This window comes from Pelecanus crispus, chromosome 26, assembly GCF_030463565.1.
Source record: "Pelecanus crispus isolate bPelCri1 chromosome 26, bPelCri1.pri, whole genome shotgun sequence".
NCBI classification, from domain to species: Eukaryota; Metazoa; Chordata; class Aves; order Pelecaniformes; family Pelecanidae; genus Pelecanus; species Pelecanus crispus.
Genome location: NC_134668.1, coordinates 49,988 through 67,221, shown reverse-complemented (window position 1 = coordinate 67,221; position 17,234 = coordinate 49,988). Strand labels below are relative to the sequence as shown.

The following is a 17,234-nucleotide window of genomic DNA, read 5'->3' as shown; positions in this document are numbered from 1 at the left end:
GGGCGGGGGGCGGCGGGCGGGCCCCCGTGGCATGCCAGCGCCGGGCACGGCGGGTGGGCGCCGCCAGGGCGGCCCGGGGGGCAGGGGACGGGGCGCCCACGCGGATGCGTCCAGGCGGAGCGGGCAAGGCGCTGGGCGCCCCGCGGGGACCGGGGACCGGGCGCCCCGGCCCGCCCGCACCCACCTGCGTTCATGGCGGCGGCTGGCGGAGCGCGGCGGGGCGGGGCGGGGCGGGGCGCGGCGGCACCGGGTCCCCGCTCCCCGCTCCCCGCTCCGGCCCGGCCCCGCCAGGAAGAGGCGGGGCAGCGCGCGCACTGCCCTCGCGCCTGCGCGCGGCGGCGGGAGGGGGGGAGGGGGGGGCGATCCCGCCGTGCCTCGCCGGGGAGCGGCGGGAGCGCCCGGGGCCGCTCGGGGGAGCGCCGGGGCCGCAGCGGGGCCGCGCTGCCCGCGCCCTGGGGCGCACCGGGGCTCCCCGCGGCTGCTCCAGGCTCCTGCCGCTCCACCCAGCCCCGCCCCCGCCGCGGCGCTGCGGGCTCTTTAAGGCGGGGCGGGGCCGGTTTCCAGCCGTTGCATCATCCGCCCGCGTGACTCACCCCGCGGCGCGCGGCCCGCCGAGGCCGCCCCTGCCCGGTGGGCGGTGGCGCGCGCCCCCCGCCCTCCCACTCCCATTGGGTCGCGCCGCCGTGTGCGTCACGGCGCGGCGGGCGCCCGTTGGCCGCGGCCGGCGCGAGCGTGGCGTCACGCGGGGGCCTTTAAAAGGGGCGCTGGGCGGCGGCGCGAGCGGAGCGGGGCAGCGCGGGACGATGCGGACGAGGATGAGCGGGGGGCAGCGCTCGGGCCGGAGCCGCGGGGAGCCGGGGCCGCCCAGGAAGGTGCTGGGGGAGCCGGGGGGCGCTGGGGAGCCGGCGGGCGCTGGGGAGCCGGCCCCCGAGTGCGGCCGGGCCGGGGCAGGGGGAGACGCTCCGCGCGGCCCGGGGGAGGGGCGCCGGGGCTCCGGGGCAGCGGGCTGCCCGCAGGCCGCCTTCGCGGCAGGGTGGTCCTCGGGGCGCGCCGCCACCCCCAGCACAAGGCAGGCGGGTCGCTGCGCCCGGTACGTTGCGCCCCCCCCCCCCCCCCCCCCCCCCCGAGCTGGCGGTACCCCGGGAGCGGAGTGGGGGCTCCGATCCAAACCCCTGCGGAACCCCCCACCCGCCGCGCGGTGATGGTGGCGGCACAGTCTGACCCTGGCCCTCTTTCTCCTCAGGCATCCAGGAGAAAGTGCGTCCTTGTCGACCACCACACCTGAAAGCAGGTAAGGGCGGGGGTGGCAGCAGCCTCGGGCTGCCGGGACTGGCCCCTCGCAGGGAGCAATGCCCCCCACCTGAGGGTCCTGGCTGAACTCGCCACCCCCCACAGCCCCACCCTGGCCCGAAGGTGACAATGGCAGCTGAGGGGCTGCCTGCGGGGGAACCTGCCAGCACGCTGCCCAGCTGGGAGCTGGAAGCCTGGTACCAGGACCTGCAGGAGGTGCTGGCAGCAGCAGAGCCCAGTGGGCCCTCCCCACACTGGGGGGCTGAGCAGGTGAGCTGAGGGGCCAGCAACACCCCCGATGGTGGAGGAACAGGGCAGGGGGCACCCATCACCTGGGGCTGGCTCCTCCTCTCTCCCTGCAGGCAGAGCTGGCTCCACTGTGGGGCACGGAGGGGGCTGGCGGTGGTCCAGAGGGCTGCGAGCTGGATGGTGCCCTGGCTGCTGAGCTGCTGGAGCTGCTGGAGCCAGAGAGCACAGCCAGCACAGAGGCAGCAGGACCACCAGGCTCAGGCTCCAGCAGGAGCTCCCCACCCCAGCTGGGCACAGAGGAGGATGAGGCAGGGGCAGCTGCAGGATGTGGGGTGAAGAGGAAGAGGTGCAGTGGCATGGCGGCAAGCAGGGAGCTGGCCAAGCGCCGGGAGCGGGCCAATGAGCAGCGGGTGCTGGAGCTGACAGCACACAACGAGCAGCTCCAGGAAGAGATCCGGCGGCTCAGTGCAGAGGTGCAGCGCACACGGGCAGCCCTCATTGACCGCATTGTGAACCTCCGCCGGGCTTAGGCTCCAGTGCTGCCCTGCAAAGACTCTGCTGCCCCTGCGGACCTGGGGGACAGCCATGAACTGGAGGAGCACTGCCCCCCTGGCACAGACTGATGGCATGGGGAGGGCACTGTTTCCATACATGATTGTATACTTCTTGCATTTTATTACACACACATAACCACCAGCACAACCCAGCCTGGTTTCTGGGTAGCACTGGGGCTGTTCCTCAGCACAGAGGAGCCAGGTGCTACTTCTTCCGCTTCCCCTTGGGCACAGGGATTTCGGGGCTTTTGCCTTCTGCTAATGCCAACTGCTTCTTCAGCTGCAGCAGCTTGGCCACCTCCATGTCGACCTGGGCCTTCTCTGCCTTGTTGGCCTTCAGCTGCCGCACGTAGTTGCCCTGGGGCAGGCGCGTGGGGAGCGATAAGAGCTTGGGGAGGTAAGGGCGAGACAGGGCCAGCCCCCCTCCACCACTTACCTGCTTGGCCACCTCCTCTGTCAGCTCCTGGATCAGCTGGGGGTCACCTGGAGGTCCAAGGGTTGCTGGGGCTGGAGGGGGTTCTGAGGCTGGAGGGCTCTGTTTGGCCTGTGGAAGGACAGAAGTGGGGCAGACCCCTGCACCCCCTCTGCTGGAGAAGGTCAGGTTGCTGCAGCACCCGAGGCAGTGCCAGGCAGTTACCTGGGGCTCTACAGCAAGGTCTTCAGGCTGGGAAAGGGGAGACAGCAAGTGAGGAGGGACAGAAAGCAGAGGTGGAAAGGCTAGGAGGTGCCGAAGGTAGAAGAGCTGCAGGGCACTACAGCCCCCACTCACCTGCCTTCCCCCAAAGCGCTTGCGCAGGGCTTCAATTTGGTTGTTCTCCAGTTTCTGGAAAAGGGGGCTCACCTGGACCCAGGGAGAAGAGGGGTCACCCCTACAGGGCCAGCACCCCTGATCGCACCCGTGCACTGCCCAGGGCAGGGGAAACAGCCTGCCTTCCCCCTCCCCCACCTACAGTGCCCACATGATGCCCAGGGGGCAGGGTGCAGGTGAAGTCGTGGCTCAGGACGAAGCAGTCTGGGGGGATGCAGAGCTGTCCCTGGATGGCTGAGCTGACACTGGGCATGTAGGGCTGTAACAGGACAGCCAGCAGGGAAGCCATGTTCACTGCCACACCGGTCACCGTGCCTGCACGCTGCCTGTGGGGCAGGAAACCATCCATCAATGCCAGCTCCCAGCCCTGTCCCTTGCCCAACCCCCCATCTCTCCATACCTGTCCTTTTCATCCCCCTTGATTCGCTTCCAGGGCTCATTCACCTGGATGTACTGATTGCCATGGCGAGAGATGCTAAGGATACATCTCAGGGCATCACGGATGCTGGGGGGAGGGCAGGGGGGGGCTGAGCACCTGCTACAGGTCAGGTCTCTGCCCTCCCACCCTCGCTTCAGCCCCAGGGTTTCAGCTACTCACCGGACTTTCTCCAGCAGCTGGTGGTACTGGCGCAGCTCCAGGGTGACACGGGCCAAGAGCCGCTTGTCATCTGGTGTCAGGACCATGTCGGGGACAGTGCCACCAAAGAACTTGCACACAAACATACCAGCTCTGGGGACAGAGGTGGAGCAGGCATGAGCAGAGCCTGGGGAGAGACACAGCCCCTGCCACTGCCAGGCTGTCCCAGAACCTGTTGATGAAGTTGCCCAGGTTGTTCAGCAGCTCCGAGTTGTTCTTGAGCATGAGGTCGCTCCAGGAAAAGGCACTGTCCTGCCCTTCAGGCCGCAGGTACAGCAGGTAGAAGCGCCAGATGTCCGCAGGGATGCCTGTGTCCTTGGCCATGTCCCCAAACACTCCCACACCCCGGCTCTTGGAAAACTTCCCATCCTCATAGTTCAGGTACTCTGGGGAGGGCAGGAGAGACCACACCATGGGGCCCGAGCATGGATCCAGCCCTCTCCCAGGCAGGGAACAGCCCCACAACACAGGGAGACACTGTCCAAGTGCTTCATAGGCTCATGCCAAGCTCAAAGGGTCTTCAAGTCAAGGAGGGCAAATGCAGTTTTGTGCCCGTGCGGGACAGACTGGACTGTTCCCAGTACTGAGGGAAAGCAGGTAATGTGGAGACCCTCCAATCCCTGGTGACCCCCCAGTACCTGTAGCAATGAGGTGGTTCACCAGGGTGTAGTTGTCTTCAGCACCCAGGAGCGAGCAGGGAAATATGACACTGTGGAACGGGACGTTGTCCTTGGCCATGAAGTTGTAGAGCTCAACCTGACAGGTAGTGGGGGAAGGCAGAGGGGGACATCAGTGGTGTCCAGCTCTGTCTCTAACTCCATCCTGCAGCAGCACCAGGCTCCTACCTGCTGTGGGTTCTTCCACCACCTCTCCCACTGGTCAGTGTAGTTGGCCGTAATGGACAAGTAGCCAATAGGAGCATCAAACCACACATAAAAAACCTGGGGGAAGAGTGATACATGAGCAGGGGACCCCCAGGCAGGGCACCTGGGGACAGACACTGCAACCAAGGGGCTAGATGGGATGCACCTTGTCGCGGAAACCATCAAGGGGCACAGGCGTGCCCCACTTCAGGTCACGGGTGATGCAACGGGGTTTGAGCCCATCTCGGATCCAGGAACGAGTGATGTAACGAGCATTGGCTGTCCAGTCCCCGGTGGCCCAGGACTGCTCCAACCAGGGCTCCAGCCGCTCCTCCAGCTGTGGGGGAACACATGAGAATGGTCAGTGGTACCAGCGATGCCCCATCCCCGTCCCTGCTCTCCCAGGGATGAAGCTCACCTTGGGTAGGTCCAGGAAGAGGTGCTGGGTGGGTTTCACTACAGGGACGCCCCGGCAGAGCTTGCACTGCGGATTCTGTCAGGAGGAAAAAACACAGGTTGTAGGGAGCCTAGGAAAAGGCTGGGGGTCGCAGGCAGAGACGGGGCGGGGGGGGAGGGTTGTGGGGTGGGGTGGTCCCCAGTGGGATCCTGTCCCACCTTCAGCTCCACAGCATTGATGAGTTTGCCACATTTATCACATTGATCCCCCCGGGCCTCCTCATAGCTGCAGAAGGGGCAGGTGCCCTCTACAAAGCGGTCAGCCAGGAACCGCTGGCAGTCCTCACATTGCAGCTGCTCTACAGTGTCTTGCAGCAGGAAACCACGGGCCAGCAGGCGCTGGAAGATGTCCTGGGCAATCCTGGGACAGGAGAGGAAGAGCAGGGGGGCAGCCCCCATCAGCCAAGGAACCCTGGAGAGTCATAGAGCACCCTCACCCAGGCATGCTGGGGTTCCCCCCAGCATTCCCCAGCACCAGTCCCTCCATGTGAGCCCCTGGGGGATGCAGCTGCTCACGTGGTCTGGTACGGCGTGGTGGTACGGCCGAAGTAGTCAAAGGAGATGTCAAACCAGCGGTAGATGTCAGCATGGATGGTGTTGTACTTGTTGCAGATCTCCTGGGGCGTCAGCCCCTCTTCCACCGCCTTGGTCTCAGTGGCTGTGCCGTACTCATCTGTGCCGCACACGTACAGTGTATTCCAGTTCCGCAGGCGGCAGTACCTGCAGACAGGGGCCTATGACACCCATGCAGGTGTTGGGCGCAGTACAGTCCCCCACGATGATCCCCTGGCCCCAGGGAGCTTTCCTGCAGCCACGCCTCACCTGGCAAAGGTGTCAGCACTGAGGACACAGCCAATGATGTTGCCAAGGTGGGGCACGTTGTTCACGTAGGGCAGAGCGCTGGTGATCAGGACATTCCTCATGCCCTCCACGGGCAGCCTGGCATGGACAGGCACAGTCAGAGCAGGCACAAAGAGCAACAGGGCCACCCCAGAACAATGTAGCATCAGTCTGGGAGCCCCTGCCAGGCTCCTCAGAGGTCCGGGACAGCCAGCCCCTAGTGTCATCTTGGGACTCACACAGGTTTCTGAGGCTGCCAGGGCTTGGGCAGTGCTGCAGCACCGCGGGCCCAGGCATCCGCAGCAGCTGTGATTTCCTCCTCTGTCAGGGCACGCTCAGAACCTTCTTCCTCCTGCGGGGAAGGCTGGTCCCAGTGAGGGTCTGCATGCCTGTCACCAACAACCCCACAGGGGCCCATCCCTGGGCCAGGGCTGAGCAGGGGCCAGGGCTGCACCTCAGGCTCATTACTGGTGGCTCTCTCCATGGCCAGGCAGGGCGGAGGCTGCTTCTGCAGGTAGGACTTGAACTCCAGCAGCGCCTTGGGCACCAGAACAGAGTCAGCAGCTTTTCTGCAAGCCTCCGAAAGGGTCATGCTCTGGAACCAGGTCCTCAGTGCCTGCAGCTCACCTTGGGGGCGAGAGAGAGAGAGCGCGAGAGCAGCGTGATTCTTACAGCCAGAGGAACACAAGGAATGCTCCCTCCTCTCAGCACCCACTCTTACTTGGCAGGCTGGTCTCATCCTGGAGGACAGGGAACAAAGTACCCCACACAACCACATCAGCCACTGACTTGCTGTCCTGGCCAGAGAAGCAGAGTCAGGCTTTGAGGCAGCCCCAACCCAGGCTCAGGGCGGCAGTGAGCTCAGCTCTCCAAGGAGAAGGGCCTGCCCCAGTGGTCTCCCTCAGGGAGCGGGACTCCCCCCGCCCCACGGCCCCACTCACCCCAGCAAGGTAGGCAGTGCCTCTCCTGGACAAGTTCTGCTCTATGTGGGCCAGCGACTTCCCCAGGGCCTCCACTGCCTCCAGCCCCTTCTTCCCGTGCACCAGCTGAGCGTACAGGGCAGCTGAGGCAGCCGGCTGGGAGCAGAGACAGGAGGGGTCAGGTGGGCCGAGCCCGGGGTGGAGCGGGGCAGGGGGGAGAGCTGTCGTACCCCTGGGGCACCCACCTGCAGCTCAGTGGCCTCCCACTCCAGCCACTGGTTGGTGAGGTCGGTGGGTTCCTCCCCGCGGGCCAGGAAGAAGAACCTGGGGGGGTGTGAGGAGGAGGCGGGGGGGTGCCGGAGGCTGCGGGGCAGCGCCCCCTCCCCCGCCCCCCGGTACTCACTGGCAGATGGCGTTGGCGGAGAAGAGGACGGTGCCGCTGTCCAGCTCCAGGGCGGGCACCCACGGGGGGCTCAGCGGGGCGAGGGACCGCTCTGCAGGGGGGGAGCAGGCCCGTCAGCCCCCGCCGCGGGGCGGGGACCACCGGGGCCGGTGCTAGCGGGCCCCTGCCGGAGAGGGGAGCGGCCGCCGCGCTCTCACCTGAGGGGCCGCCCCAGACGAGCCGCACCGGGGCGGCGGCGGCCCCGGCAGCCGCCAGCACCTTCAGCGCGGCGGGGCCGCCCGCCGCCACCCGCAGCCGCATCGCCGCGCGCCGCTGCCACGGGGCCGCGCGGGGCAGGCCGGGACGGGCGGGGCATGCCGGGACGGGCGGGCCGCGCGGGGCATGCCGGGACGGGCGGGCCCCGCAGCCCCACAGCGCCGCGCGCGGCGGCCGGCCCCGCCCCAGCTCTCGCGAGAGCGCCGGCCGCGCGGTCGCCATGGCGACGCAGGAGCCGGCCCTGCCGGGGTTGCCATGGCCGCCGGGTGGGGCCGCCGCCGCCCGCAGCATCCTCCGCTCCCGCCGCGGACTGGGGCCGTGATGTCACGGGACGACGCTGCGGCGTCACGGCACGGTGCCGAAGCTGCCCAGCAGCACGGCGCTCCACGTCACGCGGTCCCCCCGCGACCCCCGCTGTCGTGCCCCTCCCCGCAGGACGCGGGCCCAGAGGCGGAGCGGGGCGCCCCCGGCCCCCCCGCACTGCCCGCCGGGGCCGCGGGCGGGGACCCCGCCGTCCTGCCCCCCCGGTCCCCGAACACCCCCAGCTCCGCCCAGGCGCGGGACCCCGGCCTCCGAGTGCCCACTCCCGCTTTCCCACAGGCTCCCCCTTGCCCCCGGCAGCCGGGAGGACCCCCCGCTCCTGGCCCGCCCCGCAGCGGGACGGGACCCGGGCTCGTCCTGTCACATGGCCCGGGGAGGTGTCCCCGCCGCCGCCGCTACGGGCGGACCCGACCTGCCACCCCGGCAGGACCAGGTGGGTGGGGGGGCGCCGGGGGGTCCCGCCGTGGGGGGGTCGCTGGCCTGGCCCAGGGTCCGTGCAAGGCACAGCCTGACGAGCCGCCAGCGCCCCTCCCAGCCCCTCGGCCTGTTCCCCGGGTGCCCCGGGAACCGGTGGGGCAGACAGAGCGAAGGGAAGCAGGGGCGGCTGTCGGGAACGGGGTGGGGCACAACCGGGCCGGGGTCCTCCCCCGGGGCAAAGAGGATTTGCTCCCCCCGGGGCAGTGCGATGGCCCCAATTGCCCTGCCTCGGCCCCCCCTCCCTGACCCCTCCCGGCAGCACAGTGTGGGCAGAGCCAAAAGGCGCTTAGGGCCGAGCAGGGTCGAGCGGGGCCGCAGGCTCTAATCCCTGCACCCCGTGGGTGGGTGCTCGGCTGGCTGGGTGTGGGCAGGACACCAGGGTCCGTCGCCTATGCCCCATGGCAGCCCCCACTCCCTCTCTGTCCGGGCATCAGGTCCTGCCCACCACAGCGGTGCCCCAAAGATGGTGAGTGTATCTCCAGCTGGGAGGGCAGGCTTGGGGGCTGTAGGGCCACGGAGCCGGGAAGGGGGCTGCAGGTCTGGTAGCCTAGGGCTGTGGGGATGGGGGCCAGGGAACACGGCGCGGAGGCTGGGGGGCCTGGGGACGGGGACCAAGGGACTGGCAGCCACAGGGCTGTGGGATGGGGACCAGGGGCTGGGGGGGCTGCAGGGCCATGGGATAAGGACCAGGGGACCAGAGGCCATGGGGACATGGAGCTGATGCCCCCCAGCCCCACCCCCCAGCCCCATGCTGTGTGGCGCGAGGAAGCCGCAGCCTCGCTGCTTCCTGCTGCAGCAGCTGCTGGGTTTCCTGCAGGTGCCTGAGCCGTGGCTGCCCCAGCACCCCCAGTCCCTCTGGTCCCCCCAGTCTCCCATACCCCGGGGCCAGGCATTGGCTCCTCTGGCACCAGGAACTGCGGCAGCACGTGGTCCCTCCACTGCTTGTGGACAGGATTGCTGTGGGGCATTGCCATGGTTGGGGGGAAATCCACGGCCACGGGGCACATTCTGTCTGTGGGGCACAGCCAGGCTGCGGGGCACATCCTGGCCACGGGACACGTGGTTGCAAGGCCTATGCCTTACATGGCCTATGGCCATGAGGCACAGCCTGGCCATGGGGCACAACTTCGTCCAGTGAGCCCTGGCCCTGCAGGCAGGGTCCCTGTTGCTACCCATGGCACTGCTCAGCCCCATTCCACCACAGCCTGGGGCCATGCCAGCCATGGGGCATAGGGCACATCCACCCTGACCCCCAGACCTGTGCCCTGCAGATGGCGAGGGCCAGGCTCTAGTGTGCCCAGGTGCCCTGAGTGGGGTGAGGATGCTGGAAAGGCGGTGGCTGCTGGAGGGGTTGCGGTGGCGGCGTGCGGAGCCGGCTGTGGTGCTCCGTGCTCTCTACAACTACACATACCGTGCTGAGGACGGGCGGCATGTGGCCATGGCTGCTGGTGAGCAGTTGCTGCTGCTCCACAAAGCCAATGAGGACTGGTGGCAGGTTAGACGGGCCAGCGAGCCCCGCTGGGCTCGGCCCTTCTTCGTCCCTGCTACCTACGTGGCTGAGCTGGACACTGGTGACACCGGGAGATGGAGCACGCTGCCCCCTGCCCAGCGTGTGGGCAGCGGTGAGCGGGGCAGGGGGGCACAGGGCTGGGGCCACGGGGCAGGGAGACACAGGATGGCAGGACACCAGGAGAAAGGAGCCACAGGGCACTGAGGTGGGGGCAAGGGGTTGGGGCATTAGGGTCATAGGATGAGAGGACGCTGGGGGGGGACACCACTGGGAGTCCCTGGCTGTGGGTCTGGGTGCACAAGGCTGGGGGAAGATCGGGGCTGTGGGGCTGGGGGCACTAAGGGCACAGGATAAGGGGGCACTGGCAGGACAGGGCTGGAGGACCCAATGAGGGCACAGGGCTGGGAGATACCCGTGAGGGACAATGGGGGCCAAAGGGCTGGGAGTGCAGGAGATGGAAGGAGATGGAAGGGGCACAGGGCTGCAGGCACTGGGAGACACCAGGGACTTGGGGCTGGGGGTACCGGGGGCAGGGCGACGCTGGGAAAACAGGGTTGGGGCCCGGGGTGGGGGGGGGTGTCTCTGCCCCCCACCTGCAAGCCCGAGCATCATTTCGGGTTGGTGGGTTCCTCTCTTCCCCAAGGCCGGCCACCGCAGTACTGCTCACTGGAGGACCTGTGTGGCCCACCCCCAGCCCCCCCCCAGGAGGCCAGGCTGACCCCCACCCACCCCGCGGGCCGCTGCACTAGCACCGGCCAGCTGGCAGAGGGGGCTCTGCCTGCCGCCCCCCCAGCCCTGCCGCCGTGCCAGTCGCAGCAGGAGCTGCTGGCCCAGGGCGCTGGGGTGAGTGGGGGCCAGGCGGCCCCCAGAGGACACCCTGCGCCCCCAGCCCCGTTCCCCTCTGAGCCCCTGCAGCCTCGCCGGTGCTTCCTACCCCCGCACACCCCCAGCCTTCGCACCCTCCTTCCCTCAGCCCACACCCCGCGTCTCCAGCCTCTGTCCCCTTCCTGCACACCTCCGCCCCCAACCACACCCACCTGCGCCCCCAGCCCCGCCACCTGCACCCCCCGAGGCGCACCCCTGCTCCGCTCCCTATGCACACCCACCCCCCCGCACCCCAGCACCTTCCAACCCCGCCCTCGCTGCCGCCCGCTTCCTCGTCGCCGTGGGGCAGCGGAGGAAGTGCGGGGGGTGGGGGGCGGAGAGGCCGTGCCACCCGCAGCGGGGTCGAGGGGGCCGGTGCTGCGCGGCCGCGGGCCGTAGGTGGGAGCGGGGCGGCGGGCCCGGGCCGGGGGAGCACGGGGAGGGGGGGCGGCGGGGGGCCGCGGCTGCCCGAGGGCCCGGGGCGGGGGGGGGGGGGCGGCAAACGGCTCCGGGGAAGCGATTGCAAAACCCTGATCCGGGCTGGGCAGGGCGCGGGGGGCTGGGGGGGGCTGGGGGGCAGGGCGCGGGGGCACTGCGGGGGGCTGGGCAGGGGATGAGGCTGGGGACACAGCACGGGGCTGGGGGTACGCTATGGGCATTGTCTATGTGCCCCCCGCCCCGTTTAGGCTCTGTCCCCCCAGGTGCCCCCCCTGGGAGCCACCATGATCTACTGCAACCTTGAGGAGCTGCAGCGGGTGGGGGGCCAGGCTGAGCCCCCTGTGCCAGCCGGGCCGCCCCTGCAGGTTTTGGGGGCCTGGGAGCGTCATCTGGACCCCAGCACCGGTCGCTGCTTCTTCTATAACCCTCAGACGGGCACGACCTCCTGGAAACCCCCCCGGCGGCACCGGGAGGCGGTGGGCATGGAGGGCAGCAGGGGGGAGTACTGGGTCCCTGCCCGCCTCCCCGCCAGCTGGGTTTACACACCCCCATCCCTCCCTTCCCCCCATGTCCCCCCCTTCCCCACCGGCATCCATCCCGCCGCCATCTGTACTCCCTGTGGCCCCCCCATGTGTCCCCATCAATGCCCACGCATCGTGCCCTCGTGTCCCCCAATGTGTGCTCTATCCCGCTCGTGCCCCACCTTTTTGCCCCCCCACAGTGGTCCCCCCTGACCCCTTGATTCTCCCAAATTATCCCCCCAGTATTTTCCCTCCCACCTCCTCCGTGTGGCCCCACCACTGCCCTCGCTGACTCCCCCAGTGCCCTCCAGGTTCCCCTCACTGCCCCCCCCCCCCCCCCCCCAGCTGGGCTGTTGGCAATGAGTGCCAGCGCTAATTGCTGTGGGCGGCCCAGTCCTGGGGGTCCTGGCCATGCTGTCCCCCGAGGCTGACCCATGTCCCCTGTGTCCCCTGCAGGGCCTGACCCCCCATGCCGAGCCCCCCAGGACCACGGCATGCTGGAGCTCCAGGGGAGCCGGGGTCCCCAGTGGCACCGTGAGCTGGGGGATGGGGGCAGTGGGGGAAACAGAGGCACAGGGAGGGGGCAGGGTCAGAGGTAGCTGGAGAGAAGGGAGGATGGGGGGCACTGGGTGGCAAGGGAGGGGGGTCAAGGCGTGGCTGGATAATGGGGGACACTGGGAAGGGTATGGGGGAGGCAGCAGGGAGGGCCCAGGCTGTGCCCTCCACATTGTCCCCCCTCTGCAGGTGGGCCATGGCTGGACCCCTGCCCAGAACAGCCTGGGGGACCGGGCAGCCACCCTCCAGCCCTCCCTGGTCCCGGCCGAGCCCCTGCCCTGCGCCCCTGCCCTGCCCACCGTGAGTTACCCCAGGGGTGGGGGGCCAAGGGGCGCTGGGGGGGCAGGGGCAGCACTGACCCTGTCCTCACAGGAGGTGCAGAAGGCCGGGCAGCTCAACAGGACCAAGATCGCTGAGGGGGGAAGGAAGCTCAGGTGGGGGCCAGGGTGGGAGGGGGCTGTGCCAGGCTGTGGTCCTGGGAGGGGGGAGGGTGTCCTGGTGCGGGGGGCTGGTCCAGGCTGGGGTCCTTGGGGGGGGTCTGGGTGCAGGGGGCTGTGCCAGGCTGGGTTCCCCAGGGGGAGGGGGGTGGTTCTGGTGCAGGGGGCTGTGCCAGGTTGGCGTCCCTGGGGAGGGGTCCTGGTGCAGGGGGGCTGTGCCAGGCTCGGGGAGGTCCGTATTGAAGCAGGGGGTCTCTGCCAGTCTGGGGGTCCATGCCAAGTTTGGGAGGGGTCCCCACTTGAGCAGAGGGTTTCTGCCAAGCTGAGGGGGCCATGTCAGCCTGGGTGGCGGGGAGTCTATACCGGGGGGGCTGTGCCACCTGGGGGCGGGCATTCCAGCCTGGGGGGGCCATGCCAGCCTGGCCCATGGTTCTTCACAGCTGCGGGGCTCCAGAAAAGCCATGTCCCTGGCACAGAAAGGTGCTTTCGGCCATGCCAGGCTGGGGGTGAGGGGGCGGATCTGGGGCGCTGCCAGCGCCCAAATGGCGCCTGGGGCCTGTGTGGAGCTCTGCTGGGGTAGGGGGCACCCTAGCCTGCCCCCAGCCCTGGCTGGGGAGGGGTTGGGGGTGCCCCTCACCTGCTGCCCTCAGGAAGAGCTGGGGGGTCTCCTGGGTGGTGCTGGCCGGGAACAGCCTCATCTTCTACAAGGAGCCCAAGGGGCCGGCACCCACTGCCTGGGTGAGTCGGGGGGAATAGGGATGGGCTGGGACGGGGGGGAGTGCTAGAGCATCGGGAGGTATGGGGGGGGGACAGTGGGGACAGCACGGGGAGAGGGCTGTGAAGAAATACAGGGTGGTGTGGAGACACAAGGGGGACAGTGCACCCATGACACCCGGTGCCCCCCCCAGTGCCCTGCCGTCAGCCGCCCTGAGAGCAGCGTGGACTTGCGGGGGGCTGCCCTGGATTGGGCCCGTGACCTCTCCAGCAAGAAGAACGTCATCCACGTGAGTAGGGTGGGATCCCAGGCTGGGGATGCCTGAAGTGCACAGCCCAGGGGACGTGGGGCTCCCCGTAACAGTGCAGCGTCACAGGGATCCCCCTAAATACAGCCCACGGAGAAGGGGACCCCACAGCCCAGCATGTACAGGAAACCCCAAAATGGGAGAAAGGGTGCCACTCGTACTCCCCTGGGGCAGGGTAGGGGGGGTGTACAGGGACCCCCCCTTGGGTTAGGGGCACCCCTGGAGCACCCCACTGGGGGGGGGAGCAGGGCAGCCTGGGAGTGCCTGGGTCCCCCTGGCCCCTGTAGGGGTCCCCTGAGGGTCCCTGCTACGCCCCCCATCCTGCTGCCCCCCCCGCCAGCTCCGCACTGTGACCGGTAATGAGTTCCTGCTGCAGTCGGACCAAGAGGCCACCATCCAGGAGTGGGCCCGGGCCATCCGGGGGGTCATCCGCCGGCTGGTGAGTGCCTGGAGGCGGGGCAGGGGTTGACCCACGGCTGCCCCCAGTGCCGTCCACATCCCTAACTGTCCCTGTCCGCCACCACCCCCCCAGGACCTGGAGAACCCCGTGGACGTACCTGTGGGGTGGCTGCACCGGGGGGACATTGGGGACCTGGTGGAGCTCAGCGGGGATGAGGACGAGGCGCTGTGGGTCACTGAGGGGGCCAGGGCTCCAGGTAGAGTTGGGGGTCCAAGAGGGGAAGCAGGCCTCAGGGCTGGCATGACTGTGACTGTGATTGCACCCGGGGCCTGCTGTGCCCCCAGGTGCCCCCCACACGCCTGATGCCTCGGAGAAGAAGTGGGTGAAGAGCAAGCTGAGGCGCTTCATCATCAAGCGGCCCCCGCTCCAGAGCCTGCAGGAGAAGGGGCTCATTCGAGGTAGGGCTCCCCAGCTGCGGGACCTCCACCCAAGTCCCACCACACCCTCGGGACCCCCCCAAACCCTCCCACATCCTCCCTCTGCCCCACAGTGGGAGAGGAAGAGGGTGCCTGAGTGCTCCATTGAGCCTTGGCTGCCTGTCCCCAGTGGGTCCCAGTGCCCGCCTCCCCCAGTGTTACTGCCCCGAGTCCCAGTGCCCCTTCCAAGTCCTAGCATCCCCTCCTGGTCCCTGTCCCCCTCCTGATCCCAGTGTCTGTCCTCCTCTCCCCCACCCAGTCCCAGAATCCCCCCTCAGTCCCTGTGCACCCACTGGTCCCAGTGTCTCCCTCCAGTCCAGCATCCCTTCCTGGTCCCAGTGTCCTCTCCCAGTCCCAGTGTCCCTCCCTGCCCTCACCACCACTCTCCCGATCCCCAGCATTCCCTCCTGGCCCCTGTACATGCCCCCAGTCCCATTTGCCCCCTGCCGAGTCCCAGTGCTTCCCCATCCCAGTTTGCCCCAGCGCTGCCCTCTCCCAGACCAGGTGTTCGGGTGTCGCCTGGACGCCCTGTGCCAGCGGGAGAGCACCACTGTGCCCCGCTTTGTCCGGCTCTGCGTGGAGGCCATCGAGGAGAGAGGTAGGGTCCTCCCAGCCGGCACACCCCCGCAGTTGGCACGGACTTCCCCCACCATGTCCTGCCCCCCTCATTGTCCTCAGGCCTTGACGTTGACGGGATCTACCGGGTCAACGGGAACCTGTCTGTGATCCAGAAGCTGCGTTTTGCTGTGGACCGGGGTGAGGGGACTGGGGGTGGCACAGGATGGGGTTGCTGGGTAGGGGACAGGGGAACTGTGTTGGAGCCCAGGGATGGGGGAAGGCAGCTTCTTCTCCCATGAACACTTCTTTGTCCCCACAGAGCGAGCCGTGACCTCAGATGGGCGCTATGTCTTCCCCGAGCAGCTCTGCCAAGGTCAGCTGGGGTGGCCAGGCAGGGGGTGGCCCTGGTGGTGCTGGGGCCTTGGGGGGCCCAGGCGCAAACTGTCCTCCCCTGTTTCTCCCAGAGGAGCGGCTCAGCCTGGCAGACCCAGAGTGGAGTGACATCCACGTGGTGACCGGTGCCCTCAAGCTCTTCTTCCGGGAGCTGCCTGAGCCCCTAGTGCCCTACGGACTCTTTGACCCCTTCATTCAAGCTACCAGTAAGTGCCCCGCTGCAGTGCTCCCCATGGGCGTCCCCAGGCTATGGATGCTGGGCGGGGGGACACCGTGTCTGACCGCTGTGGCTCCCCCGCAGAGCTGCCGGACCCCCAGGAGCAGGTGGAGCGGGTGGCTGAGCTGGTGCAGAGCCTGCCTCCTGCCAACTATGCCACCCTGCGGTACCTCCTGGCTCACCTCTGCCGGTAAGGGGAGGGCTGCTCCTGGGCTGGGGGCAGCTGTGGGGTGGGCTTAGAGCTGCCCCACAGGTGGATGGGCTGTGGGGTTGCTGTGGGGGGCATCGGGTGGCTCTGGTATGCTGGGGGGGGGGCAGGATTAGGGCCTGCCAGAGTGGTGGGAGCTCTGGTACATGGACCCTCTGGGGTGACGGAGGGAGGGCTGAAAGCGGTGCATGCGACCGCCCCAACCCTGTACAAACCCAGCGTGGTGCAGGGAGGACTGGGGCTGGATGGGGTGCATGGGAACACTTGCCAACCTTGCGCATCTGCAGGGTGATGGAGCGGGTAGATGTCAACCACATGACACGCCAGAACATCGGCATTGTGTTCGGGCCAACGCTGCTGCGGCCGGAGCGGGAGCCGGGCAGCCTGGCAGCGGGCATGGTCCAGCAGAACCAAGCTGTGGAGCTGCTGCTGGCACACTTTGACCGCATCTTCCCTGCAGTCCCCTGAGCCTTGTCGCCCCCCCAGGTCAGGCATGGGTGCTCTGGCTGCTGGTGCCCGTTCCTACCCCTCCAGTCCTCCCTGCCCTGTGTACCTTTGACTCTGCAGTAAACAGGCACCTTCCCTGGGACTGCCAGCTCCTCCTGCTCTGACCAGGGTTGGGGGGGGATCTGCGGCACCGAGAGCCACCCGCTGCCCACTGCCTCCCCAGAGAATGTCATCAGCCAGGCATGTGGCAGCCCCCAAATGCCCTTCCCTCTGCCCCCTGTCATGCCCTGAGGTCATTACAGTGCTGATTTATTTCCACCATTCCTTCATATTCACATTCCCACCATTCATTCACATACCCATCACCATCAGACTCACCCCCCCCCGCCCCCCCCAGGAAGGGCCCCCAACTCTGCTGGCACAGTCAGTGCCAGGGCTCAATCAGGCTGTACCAGGGCTGGGGGTCTCTCCGGGTTGTGCCCTGGGATGCCTGCACCCTGCTGCAGCCGCCACCAGCCCCTGCAGACCCTAGGGTGGCCGGCACACCAGCACTCCTGTGTGCAGGACGCAACGGTCAGTGGATATGAGAGCTGTCACGGTGCCCTATTACGGTCACCATCGCCCTGGGCCTCCCAGTGGCCCCCAGCCCTTCCCAGAGCCTCAGCACTCTCCCTGTGTGCCCCAGCTCTCCGGCTCCCCTCCCAGTGTGCCCCACGTACCCAGTGCTTCCACCCACTGCTTCTGCATTCTCCCAGTGCCCTGCCAGCTCCCCAGGGCCCTGTTCACCAGTTGCACCAGCCACTCCCAGTTTCCAGGCAGCAGTGTCCACTGGATTTGTTCTTGGCCCAGGGCAGGCAGGAGATGGAGGGCAGGCAGGTGCCCAAGCGCTCCAGGCAAGAAGGGGCAGAGCGGGGACACACAGGAGACTTGGGATGCACAGGGCCCTAGGGGGCACTGCTGGATCCCAGGGGACTCCTAGGGACACAACAGTCCTCTTTTGGGCAGGGACTGATCCAGAGGCTTGTCGGGGTCTGGGATGTGCAAGGGGGTCCTTTGGCATGGCAGGGCACCCCTTGCTCTCAGCAGTGACTGGAACCTGTGCCACAGAGCCCTAG

The 17,234-nt window shown here is 68.2% G+C and overlaps 3 protein-coding genes across 4 annotated transcripts; 2 read left to right on the top strand and 1 right to left on the bottom strand.

Annotated features, from left to right (window-relative positions):
* The first annotated feature begins 816 nt into the window (after positions 1–816).
* Positions 817–2,235, top strand: DDIT3 (DNA damage inducible transcript 3). Of its 2 annotated transcripts, XM_075725027.1 has the most exons (4): positions 817–872; positions 1,244–1,291; positions 1,396–1,560; positions 1,653–2,235. In XM_075725027.1, exons 3-4 carry the CDS (start codon positions 1,420–1,422, stop codon positions 2,067–2,069), a joined length of 558 nt encoding a protein of 185 aa, XP_075581142.1. In that variant the 5' UTR covers positions 817–872; positions 1,244–1,291; positions 1,396–1,419; the 3' UTR covers positions 2,070–2,235. The 2 variants fall into 2 exon arrangements, with proteins under 2 accessions (XP_075581142.1, XP_075581141.1); XM_075725026.1 differs by having other exon boundaries at positions 1,244–1,560.
* Positions 2,236–2,279: 44 nt separating this feature from the next.
* MARS1 (methionyl-tRNA synthetase 1) lies at positions 2,280–7,320 on the bottom strand. The gene is made up of 21 exons (XM_075725025.1): positions 7,218–7,320; positions 7,021–7,111; positions 6,863–6,941; positions 6,639–6,773; positions 6,419–6,494; positions 6,152–6,324; positions 5,937–6,049; positions 5,680–5,796; positions 5,374–5,577; positions 5,017–5,218; positions 4,820–4,894; positions 4,568–4,738; positions 4,384–4,479; positions 4,177–4,294; positions 3,711–3,924; positions 3,500–3,631; positions 3,302–3,406; positions 3,044–3,227; positions 2,863–2,934; positions 2,530–2,637; positions 2,280–2,451 (listed from the first exon to the last, which is right to left on the bottom strand). The coding sequence occupies exons 1-21, from the start codon at positions 7,318–7,320 to the stop codon at positions 2,299–2,301; spliced, it is 2,721 nt and encodes a 906-aa protein (XP_075581140.1). The 3' UTR covers positions 2,280–2,298.
* A 3,849-nt stretch (positions 7,321–11,169) lies between these two features.
* Positions 11,170–16,140, top strand: ARHGAP9 (Rho GTPase activating protein 9). Its single transcript, XM_075724996.1, has 15 exons — positions 11,170–11,361; positions 11,863–11,940; positions 12,151–12,261; positions 12,334–12,395; positions 13,049–13,136; positions 13,307–13,402; positions 13,761–13,859; positions 13,953–14,076; positions 14,165–14,278; positions 14,796–14,894; positions 14,975–15,052; positions 15,174–15,227; positions 15,319–15,453; positions 15,549–15,654; positions 15,960–16,140. The coding sequence occupies exons 1-15, from the start codon at positions 11,170–11,172 to the stop codon at positions 16,138–16,140; spliced, it is 1,617 nt and encodes a 538-aa protein (XP_075581111.1).
* Positions 16,141–17,234: the final 1,094 nt, after the last annotated feature.

Excerpts from the sequence above, each read along its gene's own strand:
- ARHGAP9 (XM_075724996.1), top strand. The coding sequence starts at position 11,170 with ATGATCTACTGCAACCTTGAGGAGCTGCAGCGGGTGGGGGGCCAGGCT. Across the intron at positions 11,941-12,150 it reads CCGGGGTCCCCAGTGGCACC|GTGGGCCATGGCTGGACCCC; the intron begins GTGAGCTGGGGG and ends CCCCCTCTGCAG. Across the intron at positions 14,895-14,974 it reads GGAGGCCATCGAGGAGAGAG|GCCTTGACGTTGACGGGATC; the intron begins GTAGGGTCCTCC and ends CATTGTCCTCAG.
- DDIT3 (XM_075725027.1), top strand. The coding sequence starts at position 1,420 with ATGGCAGCTGAGGGGCTGCCTGCGGGGGAACCTGCCAGCACGCTGCCC. Across the intron at positions 1,561-1,652 it reads CACACTGGGGGGCTGAGCAG|GCAGAGCTGGCTCCACTGTG; the intron begins GTGAGCTGAGGG and ends CTCTCCCTGCAG.
- MARS1 (XM_075725025.1), bottom strand. The coding sequence starts at position 7,320 with ATGCGGCTGCGGGTGGCGGCGGGCGGCCCCGCCGCGCTGAAGGTGCTG. Across the intron at positions 5,578-5,679 it reads AGTGCTGACACCTTTGCCAG|GTACTGCCGCCTGCGGAACT; the intron begins GTGAGGCGTGGC and ends CCCTGTCTGCAG. Across the intron at positions 2,452-2,529 it reads CAGAGGAGGTGGCCAAGCAG|GGCAACTACGTGCGGCAGCT; the intron begins GTAAGTGGTGGA and ends CGCCTGCCCCAG.